Raw genomic sequence first — 15,886 nt, forward strand, 5'->3', positions numbered from 1 at the left:
TTACCAACCATTGTTATGTGGCATGACTCCAACACAATCGTGGAAATGTGAATATTTAATAGAAAAAATTTAATTTGCATTTTACAACATACAAACATGACACTATCAAATTGTAGCAAATGAATTCAATTGAAAAATATTTTCAAAATATTTTAAGTAATGGGTTGGAAAATAAATAATGTTATCTAAAGGAAATGCTCAGGTTTTGCTTTTAAGAGGAGGTAGTAATACTATCACTGACCTCTTTTCAGTCTTCTGTTCCATAATTTATGTAGAAAAATATACAAGAAACCAATTTTTAGGTAAAGAATATGTTGGGTTTGTAACATTTAACAAATAAAACAGCCTAAAGCAAAACCAAAAAGAATACAATTATTTTATTTCTGTACATCAAGACTACAAATAGTATTTTAACACTTCATTTATTACCCAAATTAGGAAATTATACATTTTATACTGATACTAGTAAACACCTTAAAACCACTCCGTTTCTCCACATTTAAAAGTATATTGCTGGTTACTGCTTATTAAATACGAAACCCAACAGAGCTTCCAGTGACAGCGAAATAGTTTTAGAATAATGTCTGTAAATTCTGATTTTTTATTAGTTATTATTAAAAACCAGAGAGGATGCACGTTTACGCATCTTATAGTTTGACTTATAATTATTTTTTTTAATTGAATGCAAATTAAATGTGAACACAAATCTTGACTCAGTGATGTACCTATTATTAGAGAACTGATTACTTTCATATGAATCCAATTTTTCCCTTGGCAATCAAATTATGTTAAGCAACATGTTCCCACCTACTTCTCTGAGCAGAACTGCTAAGAGCCAGATGGATGCAAAAGCTCCTTAGTCACAAAAATAATGAATTAAGACAAGTTTCTACAGCACATACATGGTATTTAAGATGAAGAGAAATGATAGGGAGAAGGAATGTGAACACTGCAGGCTTCAGATATAAAAGATAAAGCCTGATGCTTTGGTTGAAATACTTTTAATAGTTGTTACAAGTATATTTTTTCCAAAGTCATGACTACTGTATGTACTGTGTATGCCATAGGAGTTTGATACATTAAAAAAAAATCTTTACAGGCACAAAGGAGAGACAGAAACAGAACAGAGAAAAGCATGGATAGTCATATCTGTTTACGACAATGTCCAGCTGATCATGACGCGGCCAAACGTAGAACTTAAAAATAATCATGCAAATCCAATTTCTTGAAGATATTTCAGAAAGCACAAATAAAATATCAATGTTATATCTCAGTGCCTGCCATCTCAAGAGATGGTAGTTTAAAACAAATCCATTCTGTTTTAATTGCAACAACTAAGTTTTGTAAACAATTCTACCACATGAGAAAAGATGTGGGGTTATCAGTAACAAGCGTTTTCAATCTCTCAGTTCTGGGATATCTGCAAACATCTACTTCCCTCTGAAGATTTATAACAGGATGTTAAGACCTCTCTTATCCCAACATGCTGCACTACACACAACTTTATTGCCAACTTGTAGAATTATTTATATTTGAACAGCACAGAGCCAAAGCTTCATCTTTGGTTAATTTCACTGAGATGTCACTGTTCGTTAAATGTGCTCTTGCTTGGCATAAACACAAACCCCAACCACACTGCACACAGCATTCATTATTTTGAGTCATAATAAAGCAGTGCCAATGTAAGTTTAATGACACTTAACTAACAAATCATGTATTTAAAAATGAAACCTATTTGAGGGTATCTGATAAGAAACGAGAGCTGCAGAAACCTAGACTGAGTTCCCTTCATCTGCTTGTGTATGGGTGCTGCTTATGGAATAGGCACTGGTAAGTTCCTCTGCAGAGCTTCTGTTTAAACCTCAGTTCAACTCAGCTCAGCTCAAATCCAGCAGCACATTCAATGGCGTAAAGAAGTTTGCTCCGCATAAGGTTTTCATCATAAAACTCAGGAAGCTTCAGCAAGTTCATGCAGGTACTGGCAGTGGGTAGCCTGTCTAGGTCAGATCCTCCATTGTGAATGCAAAATGCAGGATATAACTCCTGGAAAATACAAAAATAGGAAAAAATTAAGATAGATACACACAGGCTAAAAAATAATTCCACGACAATCCACAAACTTCTAGGCAAGGAGCAATTAGAATTTAAGTCTGTTTCAATGGCATTTGCAAAGGTTTAAAAAGGTCATAGAGGATTTTTTAAACAAAGGGCTGGGGGAAAGCCAACAGATACGGAGGAGCACAAGGTTCAGGCAGTGACATCCATTAGGGATGAATTTATTAAAGGCGGAACTCTATATCCTAATAAAGAGGATTGGAATGAAGTTGATAAAGTACAGGTAGGAGCTGTGAGGTCAGTCAAATGTAAAAAAGTCCTATTTAAATATAACATGAAGGCAAGCAACTGAATATTGACAACATGTATGAGTTCTTATATACAAATATTAGAAGTCTAAATACGAAGGTGGATGAACTAGAGTGTTTGGCATTAAATAAAGATATTGATATAATAGGGATCACAAAAACTTGGTGGAATGAGAATAATCAATGAGATATGGTAAGGGTATAAAATATATAGGGATGACAGAATAGGTTGCATTTGTGGGGAGAGAAGCCCTGTAGGTGAAAGAAAGTAGAGTCAAATAAAGTAAAAATCTTTAATAAATAAAACTGTACCATGGAATCTGTATGGATAGAAATTCCATGTTTGAACAATAAGAGTATAGCAGTAAGAATATTCTATCGACCACCTGAGCAGGCTGGTACTGGTGACTGTGAAATGCTCAGGGAGATTAGAGAGGCTATAAAGGCAGAAAACGCAATAATAATGGGGGATTTCAATTATCCTCATATTGACTGGGTACATGTCACGTCAGGAAGGGATGTAGAAATAAAATTTTCAGACTCATTAAATGACTACTTCTTGGAGCAGCTAGTCCTGGAACCCACAAGGGGGGAGGCAATTCTTGATTTAGTCCTAAGTGGTGCACAGGATCTGGTCCAAGAGATGAATATCACTGAACCGCTCATAATAATGAGCGTAATGTAATTAAATTTAACACACTTGTAGGGGGGAAAATGCCAAAGAAACCCACCATAGTAGCATTTAACTTCTAAAAGGGGAACTACACAAAAATGAGGAAGTTAGTTAAATGGAAATTAAAAGGAACAGTCACAAGAGTGAAATACCTGCAAGCTACACAGAAACTTGTTTAAAACACCATAACAGATGTTTAAATTAAATGTAACCCCCAAATAATACTTTAAAATGCCATCATGGCTAAACAACAGAGTTAAAGAGGAGGTTAGGGGCAAAAACGCATCCTTTAAAAACTGGAAGTCAAATCCTAGTGAGGAAAATAGAAATAAACTCTCGCAAGAGTAAAAGTATACTTAGGCCAAAAAAGAATTTGAAAAGCAAATGCTAAGGACACAAAAACGAACAGCAACTTTTTTTTATTTTTTTTTAAATTACATCAGAAGCAGGAAGCCTGCCAAACAGTCAGTGGGGCCACTAGATGATCGAGGTGCTAAAGGAACACTCAAGGAAGACAAGGCTCTTGCGAAGAAGCTAACTGAATTCTTTGCACTGGTCTTCACTCTAGAGCAGGAGTGGCCAACCTGTGGTTCCGGAGCCACATGCGGCTCTTCAGAAGTTAATATGCGGCTCCTTGTATAGGCACCAACTTCGGGACTGGAGCTACAGGTGCCAACTTTCCAATGGGTCAGGGGGTGCTCAACTGCTCAGCCCCTGGCTCTGCCACAGGCCCTGCCCCCACTCCACCCCTTCCTGCCCCCTCCCTTGAGCCTGTAGTGCCCTCGCTCCTCCCCCACCCACCCCAGAGCCTCCTGCACGCCACAAAACAGCTGATCAGGAGGTGCGGGGAGGGAAGGGGAAGCGCTGATCAGAGGGGCTGCCGGTGGGCGGGAGGCGCTGGGGGGCTGATGGGGGGCAATGTACATTGGTAAAATCTGGCTCCTTCTCAGGCTGGCTACCCCTGCTCTAGAGGATATGGAGGAGATTCTCACACCAGAGCCACATTTTGTAGGTGACAAATCTGAGGAACTGGCCTACATTGAGGTACAGTAACTCCTCGCTTAACCTTGTAGTTATGTTCCTGAAAAATGATACTTTAAGCGTAACAATGTTAAGCAAATCCAATTTCCCCATAAGAATTAATGTAAATAGGGGGGAGTTAGGTTCCAGGGAATTTTTTTTTGGACAGACAAAAGACAATATATATATATATATATATATTATACACACACACACACACACACACACACACACACAGTATACGTTTTAAACAAACAATTTAATACTGTACACAGCAACGATGATTGTGAAGCTTGGTTGAGGTGGTGAAGTTAGAGGGTGGAAGAGGGTGGGATATTTCCCAAGGAATGCCTTGTTGCTAAATGATGAACTAGCACTCGGCTGAGACCTCAAGGGTAATACATTGTTGTTAATGTAGCCCAGGGGTTCTCAAACTGGGGGTCGGGACCCCTCAGGGGGTTGCAAGGTTCTTACGGGGGTTGGGTGGGTCACGAGCTGTCAACCTCCACCCCAACCCCCACTTTGCTCCAGCATTTATAATGGTGTTAAACATATGAAAAAGTGTTTTTAATTTATAAGGGGGGGGGGGTCGCACTCAGAGGCTTGCTATGTGAAAGGGGTCACCAGTAAAGAAGTTTGAGAGCCACTGATGTAGCCTCACGCTCTACAAGACAGCACAAATGGAGTGAGGAGACACAATAGACACATGACAGTGTCTGCAAACACTCCCTGCGGAAACTGAACAGTGATGATGAACCCACGCTTTCCCACTGGAGCGTACCACTTTCCAAAGTGTGTGTGTGTGTGTGTGTGTGTGTGTGTGTGTGTGTGCGTGTGTGTGTGTGTGTGAGAGCGCGCGCCACACACACCGCTTGTGTGAGAGAGAGACATGCATTGGCCCTTTAAGTACGCTGACCCCACTCTAAGTACACTGCCTTTTAAAGTAGATCAGCAAGTTGAGACAGCAGCTGCTGCCAGCAAGCTCCCTCCGTCCTGAGCCCTGTCATGTCCCCCCCTTCTCTGTGGAGATGGGGTACAGGAATGGGGGAAGGGGGACACCCTGACATCAGCACTCCTCTTCCTCCCCAACCCCCTGCACAGCAAGCAGGAGACTCCCGGGAGCAGCTCCAATGCAGAGGGCAGGAGCAGCACACGGCAGTGAGGGGAAGGACATCTGAACTGCCTGGCAATTGGTAGCCTGCTGGGCGGCTATCGCACAGGGAACTAAGGGAGCTGATGGGGGGCTGCCGTCCCACCCTGGTTCCAAGCCCCCACCCGCTATCTTCAACGGTCTGCTCTTCCTGCAAGCAGAGGACAAAGCAGGTGGCTGCCACACAAAGTTATAAGGGAGCATTGCACAACTTTAAACGAGCATGTTCTCTAATAGATCAGCGACGAAACAATGTTAACTGGGATGACGTTAAGTGAGGAGTTACTGTATCACTAGCAGAGGTTTTGGAATGAACTGATAAATTAAACAGTAATAGATCACCAGGACCAGATGGTACTCACCCAAGAGTTCTGAAGGAACTCCAATATGAAATTGCAGAACTACTAACTGTGGTATGTAACTTATCACTTAAATCAGCCTCTGTACCAGATGACTGGCAGATAGTTAATGCAAGGTCTATTGTTCAAAAAGGCTCCAGAGGTGATCCTGGCAATTACAGGCAGGTAAACCTAACTTCAGTACCAGGCAAACTGGTTGAAACTATAGTAAAGAACAAAATTATCAGACACAGATAAACATGATATGTTGGGAAGAGTCAACATGGCTTTTGTATAAAGAAATCATGCCTCACCAATCTATTATAATTCTCTGAAGGAGTCAAGAAGTATGTGGACAAGGGTGATCCAGTTGATATAGCATGCTTGGACTTTCAGAAACTCTTTGAGAAGGTCTCTCACCAAGGGCTCTTAAGCAAACTGAGCAGTCATGAGATAAAAGGGAAGGTCTTTCTCATGGACAAGTGGTTAAAAGATAGGAAAGAAAGGATAGGAACAAATGGTCAGTTTTCACAATGGAGAGAGGTAAAAAGCAGGGTTCCCCCAGGATCTGTACTGGGACCTGTGCTGTTCAATCTATTCATAAATGATCCAGAAAAGGGGATGAACAGTGAGGTGACAATTTGCAGATGGTACAAATTTACTCAGGACGGTTAAGTCCAAAGCTGACTGTGAAGAATTACAAAGGGATCTCACTAACCTGGGTGACTACATGGCAGATGAAATTCAATGTTGATTAAAGCAAAGTAATGCACACTGGAAAAAATAATCCCAACTATACATACAAAATGATGGAGTCTAAATTAACTGTTAATTTAACCACTCAAGGAAGAGATCTTGGAGACATTGTGGACAGTTCTCTAAAAACATCTGCTAAATGTGCAGTGGCACTCAGAAAAGCTAACAGAATGTCAGGAACCATTAGGAAAGGGATAGGTAATCAGACAGTAACTATCATAATGCCACTTTATAAATCCACGGTACACCCACACCTTGAATACTGCGTGGAGTTCTGGTCACCTCGTCTCAAAAAAGATATATGAGAACAGGAAAAGATGCAGAGAAGGGGTATAGAACAGCTTCAATATGAGGAGAGATTAAAAAGACGGGAATATTCAGCTTAAAAAAAAAGACGACTGGGGGCGGGGGATATGACAGAGGACTATAAAACATGAATGGTGTGGAGAAAGCGAGTAAGGAAGTGTTATTTATCCCTTCACATAACACAAGAATCAGGGGTCACCCGAAGAAATTAATAGGCAGCAGATTTAAAACAAACAAAAGGAAGTACTTCTTCATACAACACACAGTCAACCTATGAAAATCATTGCCATGGAATGTTGTGAAGGCCAAAAGTTAGGGTTACCATACGTCCGGATTTCCCCGGACATGTCCGGCTTTTTGCTACTCAAATCCCCGTCCAGGGGGAATTGCCAAAAAGCCGGACATGTCCGGGGAAATAGGGAAGCAGCATAAGCCCGGGTCCGCCTGGCCCCAGCACAACCCGCCGGGTCCGCAGCGCAGCCCAGCCCAGCCGCCCGGCTACATTGTAGCGAGCTCGGGTGGGGGAAGGGGGGGCGCAGCCGCAGAAGGCGGCGAAGGGGCCGCTGCTGCCCCCGGAGGCCGGGCGGACCACGCGCCCCAGACGAGCCCGCAGGACCACGGGGAGGCCGGGCCCAGCCAACGGCTCGGGCTTCCCTCGCGGGCGGGGACTCCCCGGCCACTGGGGGACCCTTCCTGTGGCCCCATCACCCCGCGGGGCAGGGAGTGCGGCGTGTGCCAGGGCTGCAGGGACCCGCGCTGCCCCGGTCGCCGCTGAGCATCCGAAGCCCCCGCCAGGCAGAGGCTGCCGGGGGAGCGGGGCAGGCGGGGGGGTGCAGAGGCTGCAGGGCGAGGAGGAGCAGGGCAGGCAGGGGCATAGAGGCTGCAGGGGCGGGGGGGTGCAGGGGCTGCAGGGTGAGTGGGGAGCAGGGGGCACAGAGGCTGCAGGGGCGGGGGGGGGTGCAGGGGCTGCAGGGTGAGTGGGGAGCAGGGCAGGCAGGGGCATAGAGGCGGCAGGGGGGTGCAGGGGCAGGGCAGGTGGGGGGCGCAGAGGCTGCAGGGGCGGGGGGGTGCAGGGGCTGCAGGGCGAGTGGGGAGCAGGGGTCACAGAGGCTGCAGGGGCGGGGGGGGTGCAGAGGCTGCAGGGCGAGTGGGTAGCAGGGAAGCACTTAGCAACCCCAACCAAGATCAGAGCGGGAGGGAGGAGGGGGAATGTGGGGTGCTCAGAGGAGGGGGCAGAGTTGGGGCAGGGACTTTGGGGAAAGGGTTGGAATGGGGGTGGGGAAGGGGCGGAGTTGGGTGGGGCCGGGGGTGGGGCCGGGGCGGAGAAGGGGCGGAGTTGGGGCGGGGCTGGGGGCAGGACCGGGGCCCCGTGGAGTGTCCTCTTTTTTAAATGTTTGAATATGGTAACCCTACAAAAGTAGAACTGGGTTCAAAAAAGAATTAGATACGTTCATGGAGGAAAGGTCCATTAATGGCTACTAGCCAAGACAGTCAGAGATGCAACCCCATGCTCCAGCTGTCTCTCAAACTCCAGCTGCCAGAAGCTGAGACGGGACGACAGAGGATAGATCCCTTGAAATTGCCCTGTTCTGTTCGTTCCCTCAGATGCATATGACCCTGGCCACTGTCAGAGACAGGCTACTGGGACCATTGATATGACCCAGTATGGCTGTTTTTATGTTCCCTTGGTTGCCCTAAAAGCATGCCCAAATAGGTATGGCAAAAAAAAATTCATGGCCATATTGTAGAAAACATAAGGTCTTAAGGTGAATAGCTAGCTGTGTTATTGTTCACGTGCTATATTCTGCAAATATCTGGTTCCACAGAAACAGTGAAACAGGAAAATTTAAAATATAGTAGCATGCAGAAAGAGGTCTTTGATTTATTTGCAACTAAGAAATTATTTGCAGAAATCTTAGGTACAATTAAGTATAGGCTCGCCTTACAAAGTCTTCCAAACATAGATTCATAGATTCTAGGACTGGAAGGGACCTCGAGAGGTCATCGAGTCCAGTCCCCTGCCCGCATGCACAATTCCTGTCATTTCCCCATCCCTACAGAATTTGTAGACTTGGAGCTGGGCACTGGAATTTCATAACACTTGTATACTTACTGAAAATGCACCACTGTTAAGCATTGGGAGCAGAACTGAGCGATTTAAAAAAATTTTTTTTTTTACTAATAGTTTTCCATAGATAAAAGCATTTCTTGGGTCCTAAAATCTATTCAAGTAGATTTCGGCAAAGGGTTTCAGATGACCCACACAAAAAAAAGTTTTTGAAAGAATTGAAAAGTTTCATTTAGACTATTTTGAAATGTTTTGTTTAAACTTTTCAATTTGAAATAGTATTTTAAATGGATCTTTGGCCAATTAAAAAACAAAACAAAAAAACCACACACACCAAAAAAAGATGAAAAACATCTGAAACCACCGATTCAAAATGAAAACTCAAAAGAAGTCCAATCCCTGTTTCAAGTCATCTCAAAATGAAACTGTTTTAAGTTTTTGTTTCAACAAAAACTTTTTGGGGAAAAGGATTTGGTCCAAACTGAACAGGAATATTTTTGTATTTGCAGTTTGCCTGCCTCTCTCCTTGCCCACTTCCCGAACTAAAAAATCCATTATTTGCTCAGCTCTAATTGGAAGCTAAAGACCACCAGCAGTACTGGGGGCAAGTATAATGGGCTGGGTCCTTGGGCCTGTTCAGCCCACTTTGCATTGCACTTTTTTGTTATTTTCCTTATTGCTTCATGTTTTTCCTTGATACCCTTATATAGATGAAGATCTCTAACAAAAATAAAAGTCCCTTCTTCTCTTGCTACCAGTCAAATGGATTTTCTATAGAGTTTAGTTAATCAAGTCTTACAAGTTAGAATTTGTATATACACATCTAAAATAAACTTTTTCTTTCAAATTCAATTTCAATTCTCTCTACATTCACATTAATATGTTACCCACATCGTATCAAGCCAAGGCTGGATTAAGAAGTAGCGATGCCACAAATAAAGATTGGTTAAATGTTATATTATCATGTGACCATCTGTCTCGGACTACAACCTGAATTTCATACAAAAAACAATGATCAACCACCTCCTCCTTGGTCCTCAGGTTATTTTTTAGTACAGTTAGAATAGGTAAAATAAATATGGCCAGAAAGCACATACCAAGCACATTACCAACAACTTAATCTTCCTACTGCACATAACAAGTCAGGACATGTAAATACTATTTTCTTTGCTAAATTCTGACAGTGTGTCTAATGCTCTCCAAGACACAGATCAAAGGCAGTCCTGGACCCAAAGACTTTGCAGTCTAAGGTCCTGATCTTTTTGCATGTACTTAACTGTATGCACATAAACATGAGTTGTCCTAATGAGGTCAATGGCAGTATGTGCATATGTAAAATTAAGCACATATGTACATTTTTGCAGGACTGGGACCTAAAATTGTCTATTAATGAGACACTATATTTTCCAGACAAGATGCATAATATTTTATTTTAAAGACCATACACTTCTGTGCTTTTTAAGATGCAGAGTACCAATAATATACCACAGAATCATGTAGTTCTTATGTACCTACATATAAAACCAATAAGGAGTCTAATAAGGTAGAAACTAGCCAAATTTGAGTTGGTCTTCTGATATGCTGAGCAAGTATCTGAGGTTTTATTTCATGTATAGTTTTCTAATTTCTTTAAGAAATCAAGTTTACCTTGCCAAGACAAATGGGGATGCAGAGGACATTTATTTGTTACACCTAATGCTCTGCTTTCATTGGCAAGGGAATATTAATTTCAACAAATGCTTGGCTGAGCTAAAATAGATCATCTGGTTTTAGAAATTGTAAAAAAAAAAAAAAAAAAAAAAAAAAGCCACCCTAAAGCAGGAGGTCAATGAGATTTTAAGTTAAATTATTGTTTAAATGGAGGCCTTAAAATGTGTTTCACTGCTAAAATGCTGCAATTTTAGGGTTCTTTTCAAAATGCTAATTGAATTTTCCTACTTTAAGCTTTAAAAATGTAAAAAATGAAGTTCTATATTGAAATGTCACGCCAAGGGCACCATTTGTTGCATAATTAAATACTCTACAACGGGAAGCTGCAACAGTTTGGAAGTAAGAAGTATCATCAATTTATTATGTGACCTGATTGGAACTTAACAATTTTCAACCACACTTTAATGATTTTTTTGTCTGTAACAATCACATTTATTAAACTTATTAAACTTTAATTAGCTTTAGCAAATGTTACTCTGAGTCCGATAATCTGGCACTAAGAGTTTTAATAATTTTTAAATGCTATAAACCCAGACTGTGCTATTTATAAGCTATGAACTCTGAAACAATCCCTTCTCTTAAATAAATATGAACTATAGCAAAGGTGAAGGTTCCACAATGTAGTACGTACAAGATTTTAGAGTCTGAGTGCTAATGATTGTGTTCTTAATAGCAAAATTTAATATCTATTTTAATACAACTATAGAACAATTAATTACTGAGGACATTTTGCATTAATTTCAACCCTCAACATATTGCAAGCTTTTTTTTTTTATAACAAACTCATATACTCATTTGACTTATTTGACTGCTAATACTTAGCACTTACAGTACATAGTGCTTTTCATCTTGAGAGCACTGTACAAACATTAATCATAGGCTACCACTATATGAACACTCATGCCAATAGACATTGCCTATTCCCTTTTCCGGTATTCATTTACAACTTGAGGGCACCTATAAGGGCCTTAGCAGCTAGCACTAGATTGCTTGGGCACATTTATGAGCAGCCCAACTTCTCTTGGGTGGCTGGTGAGCCCCATGATGCCAATGGCATACCCTACTTGGTAGGGGGCTACTGCTAGCCAATCCATGCACCCCTCAAGTGCTGGAACTGGCTGGTGCTCAGTGCTGCCCACATAAAAAAAGCAATATTTTTTGCTGTACTTCCTACTGCCAGAGTAGCTGTGTGGGGCGTGGCTTGTAGTTCAGTTCTATAATTAACTCCAACTCCTCGCTGATGTGTTTGACCATGATGCCCTTGACATAGCTATTCTAGCCCGCCCATTCTCCTCTGGCACAGCACAGCCATGCTACAGCCGACAGCCCCCGAGCTGCTCTCCTGCCTTTCACACGTGACCCAGTTACACATGGGTTCTAAAGCCTCTCCTTGAGCACTGACCTCTTTGGATTCACATTCCACATCTTTTCTTACACCTCATAGGCTGCTTCAGTGCTTGGCCATTCTGTACCTCCTGCTTTTGCTGACTGGTCTCCCTCCCTCCCCTTTGTTAGAAAGACAAGTGGCAATTTGGTGCATTTCTCTCTCTCTTTTATTATGTTTTTTCCTTTGGTGTATGGCCAGTTTTAATTGTGTCCTGTCCCCTACACCTTAGGTCTCATCTCCTGTGAGTCTAATCTCTGCTTTCACTGGCACCATCTGGAGTGGTCTTGAGACTAGAATAATGTAGCAACTAATTTCCCATCCATAGGTGCATACAATTGGGGGTATTGACATCAGTGTTTGAGGGCTTTTCAAATAACTGACCATATATGAGGAGTCTCACTGGATACCTTGCTATCATCCTGGTGTGCTTGAGCCCAGATCTGAATACAATAGATGAGGGGGACAGCTCAAGACCACGCATGATGTGAGTTTCAAATGATCACACATTGTAATTATCACATACTGTGTAGTATATGCCACATGCGTGGGTAAAAATAAAGCAAAATAAACATTTTGTAAGTGGAGCTAGTAATGCTGCTTCTCCTTACAGTTGCCCAACACTTCCCACTATATGACCCTGCTTCAGTTACTTATAATTTAGCATAAATGGTTAGTTTGGCAGAAATTTTACATGCTGTGTATAACATAAGAACGGCCATACTGGGTCAGAACAAAGGTCCATCTAACCCAGTATCCTGTCTTCCGACAATGGCCAATGCCAGGTGGGAATGAACAGAGCAGGTAATCATCGAGTGATCCATCCCCTGTTGCCCATTCCCAGCTTCTGGCAAACAGGCTAGGGACAGCATCCCTGCCCATCCTGGCTAATAGCCATTGTTGGACCTATCCTCCATGAATGTATCTAGTTCTTTTTTGAACCCCGTTATAGGCTTGGCCTTCACAACATCTTCTGGCAAGGAGTTCCACAGGCAGACTGTATCTATCTCAGGCTGAACGTTTTGGAGCGTTTCAGCCACAATGGTTCAGCCATTGCTGAGAATGAGGCCAGGGAAAATTATGTTGTTAAAAAATTCTTACAACCATTTTGTTAAGGTGTTCTAGTATCACCATGCCTTAGAGAAAGCCCTTAACATTTAGCAGAGTAGTCGCCCTGATATCAGTGATGTGCCTTTTGCTTTCTCCATGAAAATATGCCAGAATCTGGGCAGTTACAAGCTTCTGAAAAATCAGTTTTCACATGTTCAGTAGAGACTTAAGTTTGGCAGATCAATTCTTTCAAGATACCGTCTGCACTGAGCATGCTACAGCCCAGGACTGAGCAAAATTTTTCCTGCAATTGCTCCTTCTAGCCCAGAGGTGGGCAAACTACGGCCTCCGGGCCGGACCGTCCTGCCTGGTCCTTGAGCTCCCGGCCGGGGACGCTAGCCCCTGGCCCCTCCCCTGCTGTCCCTCCTCCCCCGCAGCCTCAGCTCGCCGTGTTGCCAGCGCTCTGGGTGGCGGGGCTGCGAGCTCCTACCGGGCAATGCGGCTGCGAGAACCGCCGGCTTGCTCCAGTGCTCTAGACTGCGGAGTGGCGTGGCTGGCTCCGGCCGGGCGACGCAGCTGCCAGTACTGGTGCTCTGAGCAGTATGATAAGGGGGCAGGGAGTCCCGGGGGGCAGTCAGGGGACAGTTGAATAGGCATGGGAGTCCCGGGGGCCTGTCAGGGGGCGGGGGTGTGGATAGGGGTCGGGGCAGTCAGGGGACAGGGAGCAGGGGGGGTCGGATAGGGGGTAGGGTCCCAGGGGGGGCAGTTAGGGGCTGGGGGTCCCGGGAGAGGGAGGTCGGGACAAGGAGCCGGGGGGGGTGTTGGATGGGTTGGGGTTCGGGGGGGCAGTCAGGGGGTGGGAAGTGGGAGGGGGCGGGGGCCAGGCTGTTTGGGGAGGCACAGCTTTCCCTACCCGGCCCTCCATACAGTTTCGGAACCCCGATGTGGACCTCAAGCCAAACAGTTTGCCCACCCTTGTTCTAGCCACATCTGGCTCTGGAACTGGGAACAGGGAGACTCTCCTGCACTCTCAATGCTCCCCTGCTACTGGCACTCAGGCAAGTGAGGACGACGACGCAGTCACACACCCATGCAGAGAGGTCAGGGGAAGCAGAGCCAGTAGATGTTGGATAAGGAAAGAGGTGGAGGAGCTGAAGTGGGGATGGGTTGATAGAAGCAGTGAGGGACAGATGAAGGGCACAGCGGAAGAAGGGTCTATATAGCCATTTGAGAACACTTCCCTGCAGAATATGGAACTGAAAACAGCAGTCCTCAGTTTTCACATTATTTTGCTGTCAGCAAAAAGCTGTGAAACCCATTGGCAAAGTGTCTCCCCCCTCTGCCTCTAGTGACTGGATCCACATAGCAGATGACAACTTACTACTGTTATCAGTTAACTTGATTACTTAAAGTGTAAGAGGTATATGCTGTGGATCGAAGCATCTGAACACTGCTGATGACCCAAGTTAGGAGTCAGTATGACTCTACATATGGAATGTGTTTTTTCCAGATGTTTTAAAATTAGGAAATAACATTAAAAAAAATCCCCATGTTAGGTTGCAAAGCCAAATACACAAAAGTTAGGAAATGCCAGAATTAAGGCTGCTTGTTCAACCTTAATTTAGCCCTTTGTGCATCATGATACGGTCTTTAATTACAGGTTTCAGAGTGGTAGCTGTGTTAGTCTGTATCAGCAAAAACAACGAGGACTCCTCGTTGTTTTTTTTTAATTACATGATCACATATCAGTTTTCCACAGGATCCTGGCCTCATTCAGTGCTCAGGGTTGTATAGTGAATGAGGCAACCGATTACAGGATTAAGGAAATCCTCATGATTTCATGATTAAAGAAATTGAATGCTACCCTAGAGAAGTAGATTCCTTACCTGGACAAGTCCCTTAAAACAAACTTTTCACAGTTGGCCACTAATTGTGAGTTCCTCGGGTTTCCAATGTGAAACACCTGGTGCCAGATCTGCAGAAGTGCTGAGTACTTACAGCTGCAATTAAAAATTCACTGGAGCTGTGCTTTGAACACACAAAGTGCTATAAAAATGTGAAGTAGTTTGAAAAAATCAAGTGCCAGGTGTCCCAAGTTGAGCACTGTAACAAGGGCTTCTCCCCAGCTTAAGGACTCATTGCCATGACCACAGTCCCTTTTATGCAGTTTTACTGTCCAAACAATGTCAAATCAACTAACATACAGTTCCTCAACTTACCCCAGGCTACAGCTCTCAGAGGTTTTCGCCCTTTTAGTTCTCAGGTTCCTTCTGCTTCCCCTCCAGGGAACTCTGGCAATCCTGCTGCTCCAGGGTTCCCTAGTCCCAGGGAGCAGGCAGTGAGGGCCCCTTTTCCACTCTCTCTGCCCCTTTCCTGACTGGCTCACAGCTTGACTCACCCAAGCTCGCCCTCTCTATACCTAGATGCCCTCTTTTACAGCTCAGCTGGGGTCAGGTGGCCAGTCACAGGTGCACTGGCCCTGCTCCCTCTTAAAGGGCTAGTATCACTCTGTGACAAAACTCTCAAAATTAATGGAAAATTTTGGCCTCTCTCTCTTAGTGTCTCAGTTCCCCAGCTGCAAAATGGGGAAACCAACAGCACCATCAAATCTCACAGAAGTGTTGGGAGAATAAATGTATTAATATTTGTGAAGCACTCAGATACTACAGTGACAGCATCACAGAAAAAATGTCCACGAGGAAATGAATAATTCTATATTCATTAGAATTATTCACTTCCTGGTGGACATTTCTAAGATGGGGCTTGTATGGAGTGCCTGGAGCCACACACTAAATGGTGATCAAAAGAAATATTAAATAATTACTCATTTACTGAGTGGGGCAGAAGTCCTGGGGAAAAAATAGTATGTGATCATGTAATAAAAGCCCGTATCATAATGCATACACACAAGAGGGCTGAATTAAAGCTGCACAGGCAACCTCAATTCTGGCACTTCCTAACTTCTTAGTGCTTGACTTTGAAACCATACAGTTCTTTTACCATAGGTTTTTTAGGTCTAATTTTAATATATCATGTATGGTGAAAGTGTGCAGAACTCCAAATATATT

The 15,886-nt window shown here is 43.6% G+C and overlaps 1 protein-coding gene across 1 annotated transcript in view; it reads right to left on the reverse strand.

Moving 5' to 3' along the window:
- Positions 1–262: 262 nt before the first annotated feature.
- The window catches only part of UBE3C (ubiquitin protein ligase E3C), a 172,185-nt gene continuing 156,561 nt past the window's right edge, over positions 263–15,886 (reverse strand). Inside the window, exon 23 of the mRNA XM_065398772.1 lies at positions 263–2,043. Within this exon, the coding sequence (XP_065254844.1) occupies positions 1,873–2,043 (171 nt within the window). The 3' untranslated portion in view covers positions 263–1,872. The remainder of the gene's footprint in view (positions 2,044–15,886) is intronic.

This window comes from Emys orbicularis, chromosome 2 (assembly GCF_028017835.1).
Source record: "Emys orbicularis isolate rEmyOrb1 chromosome 2, rEmyOrb1.hap1, whole genome shotgun sequence".
Lineage (NCBI taxonomy): Eukaryota > Metazoa > Chordata > Testudines > Emydidae > Emys > Emys orbicularis.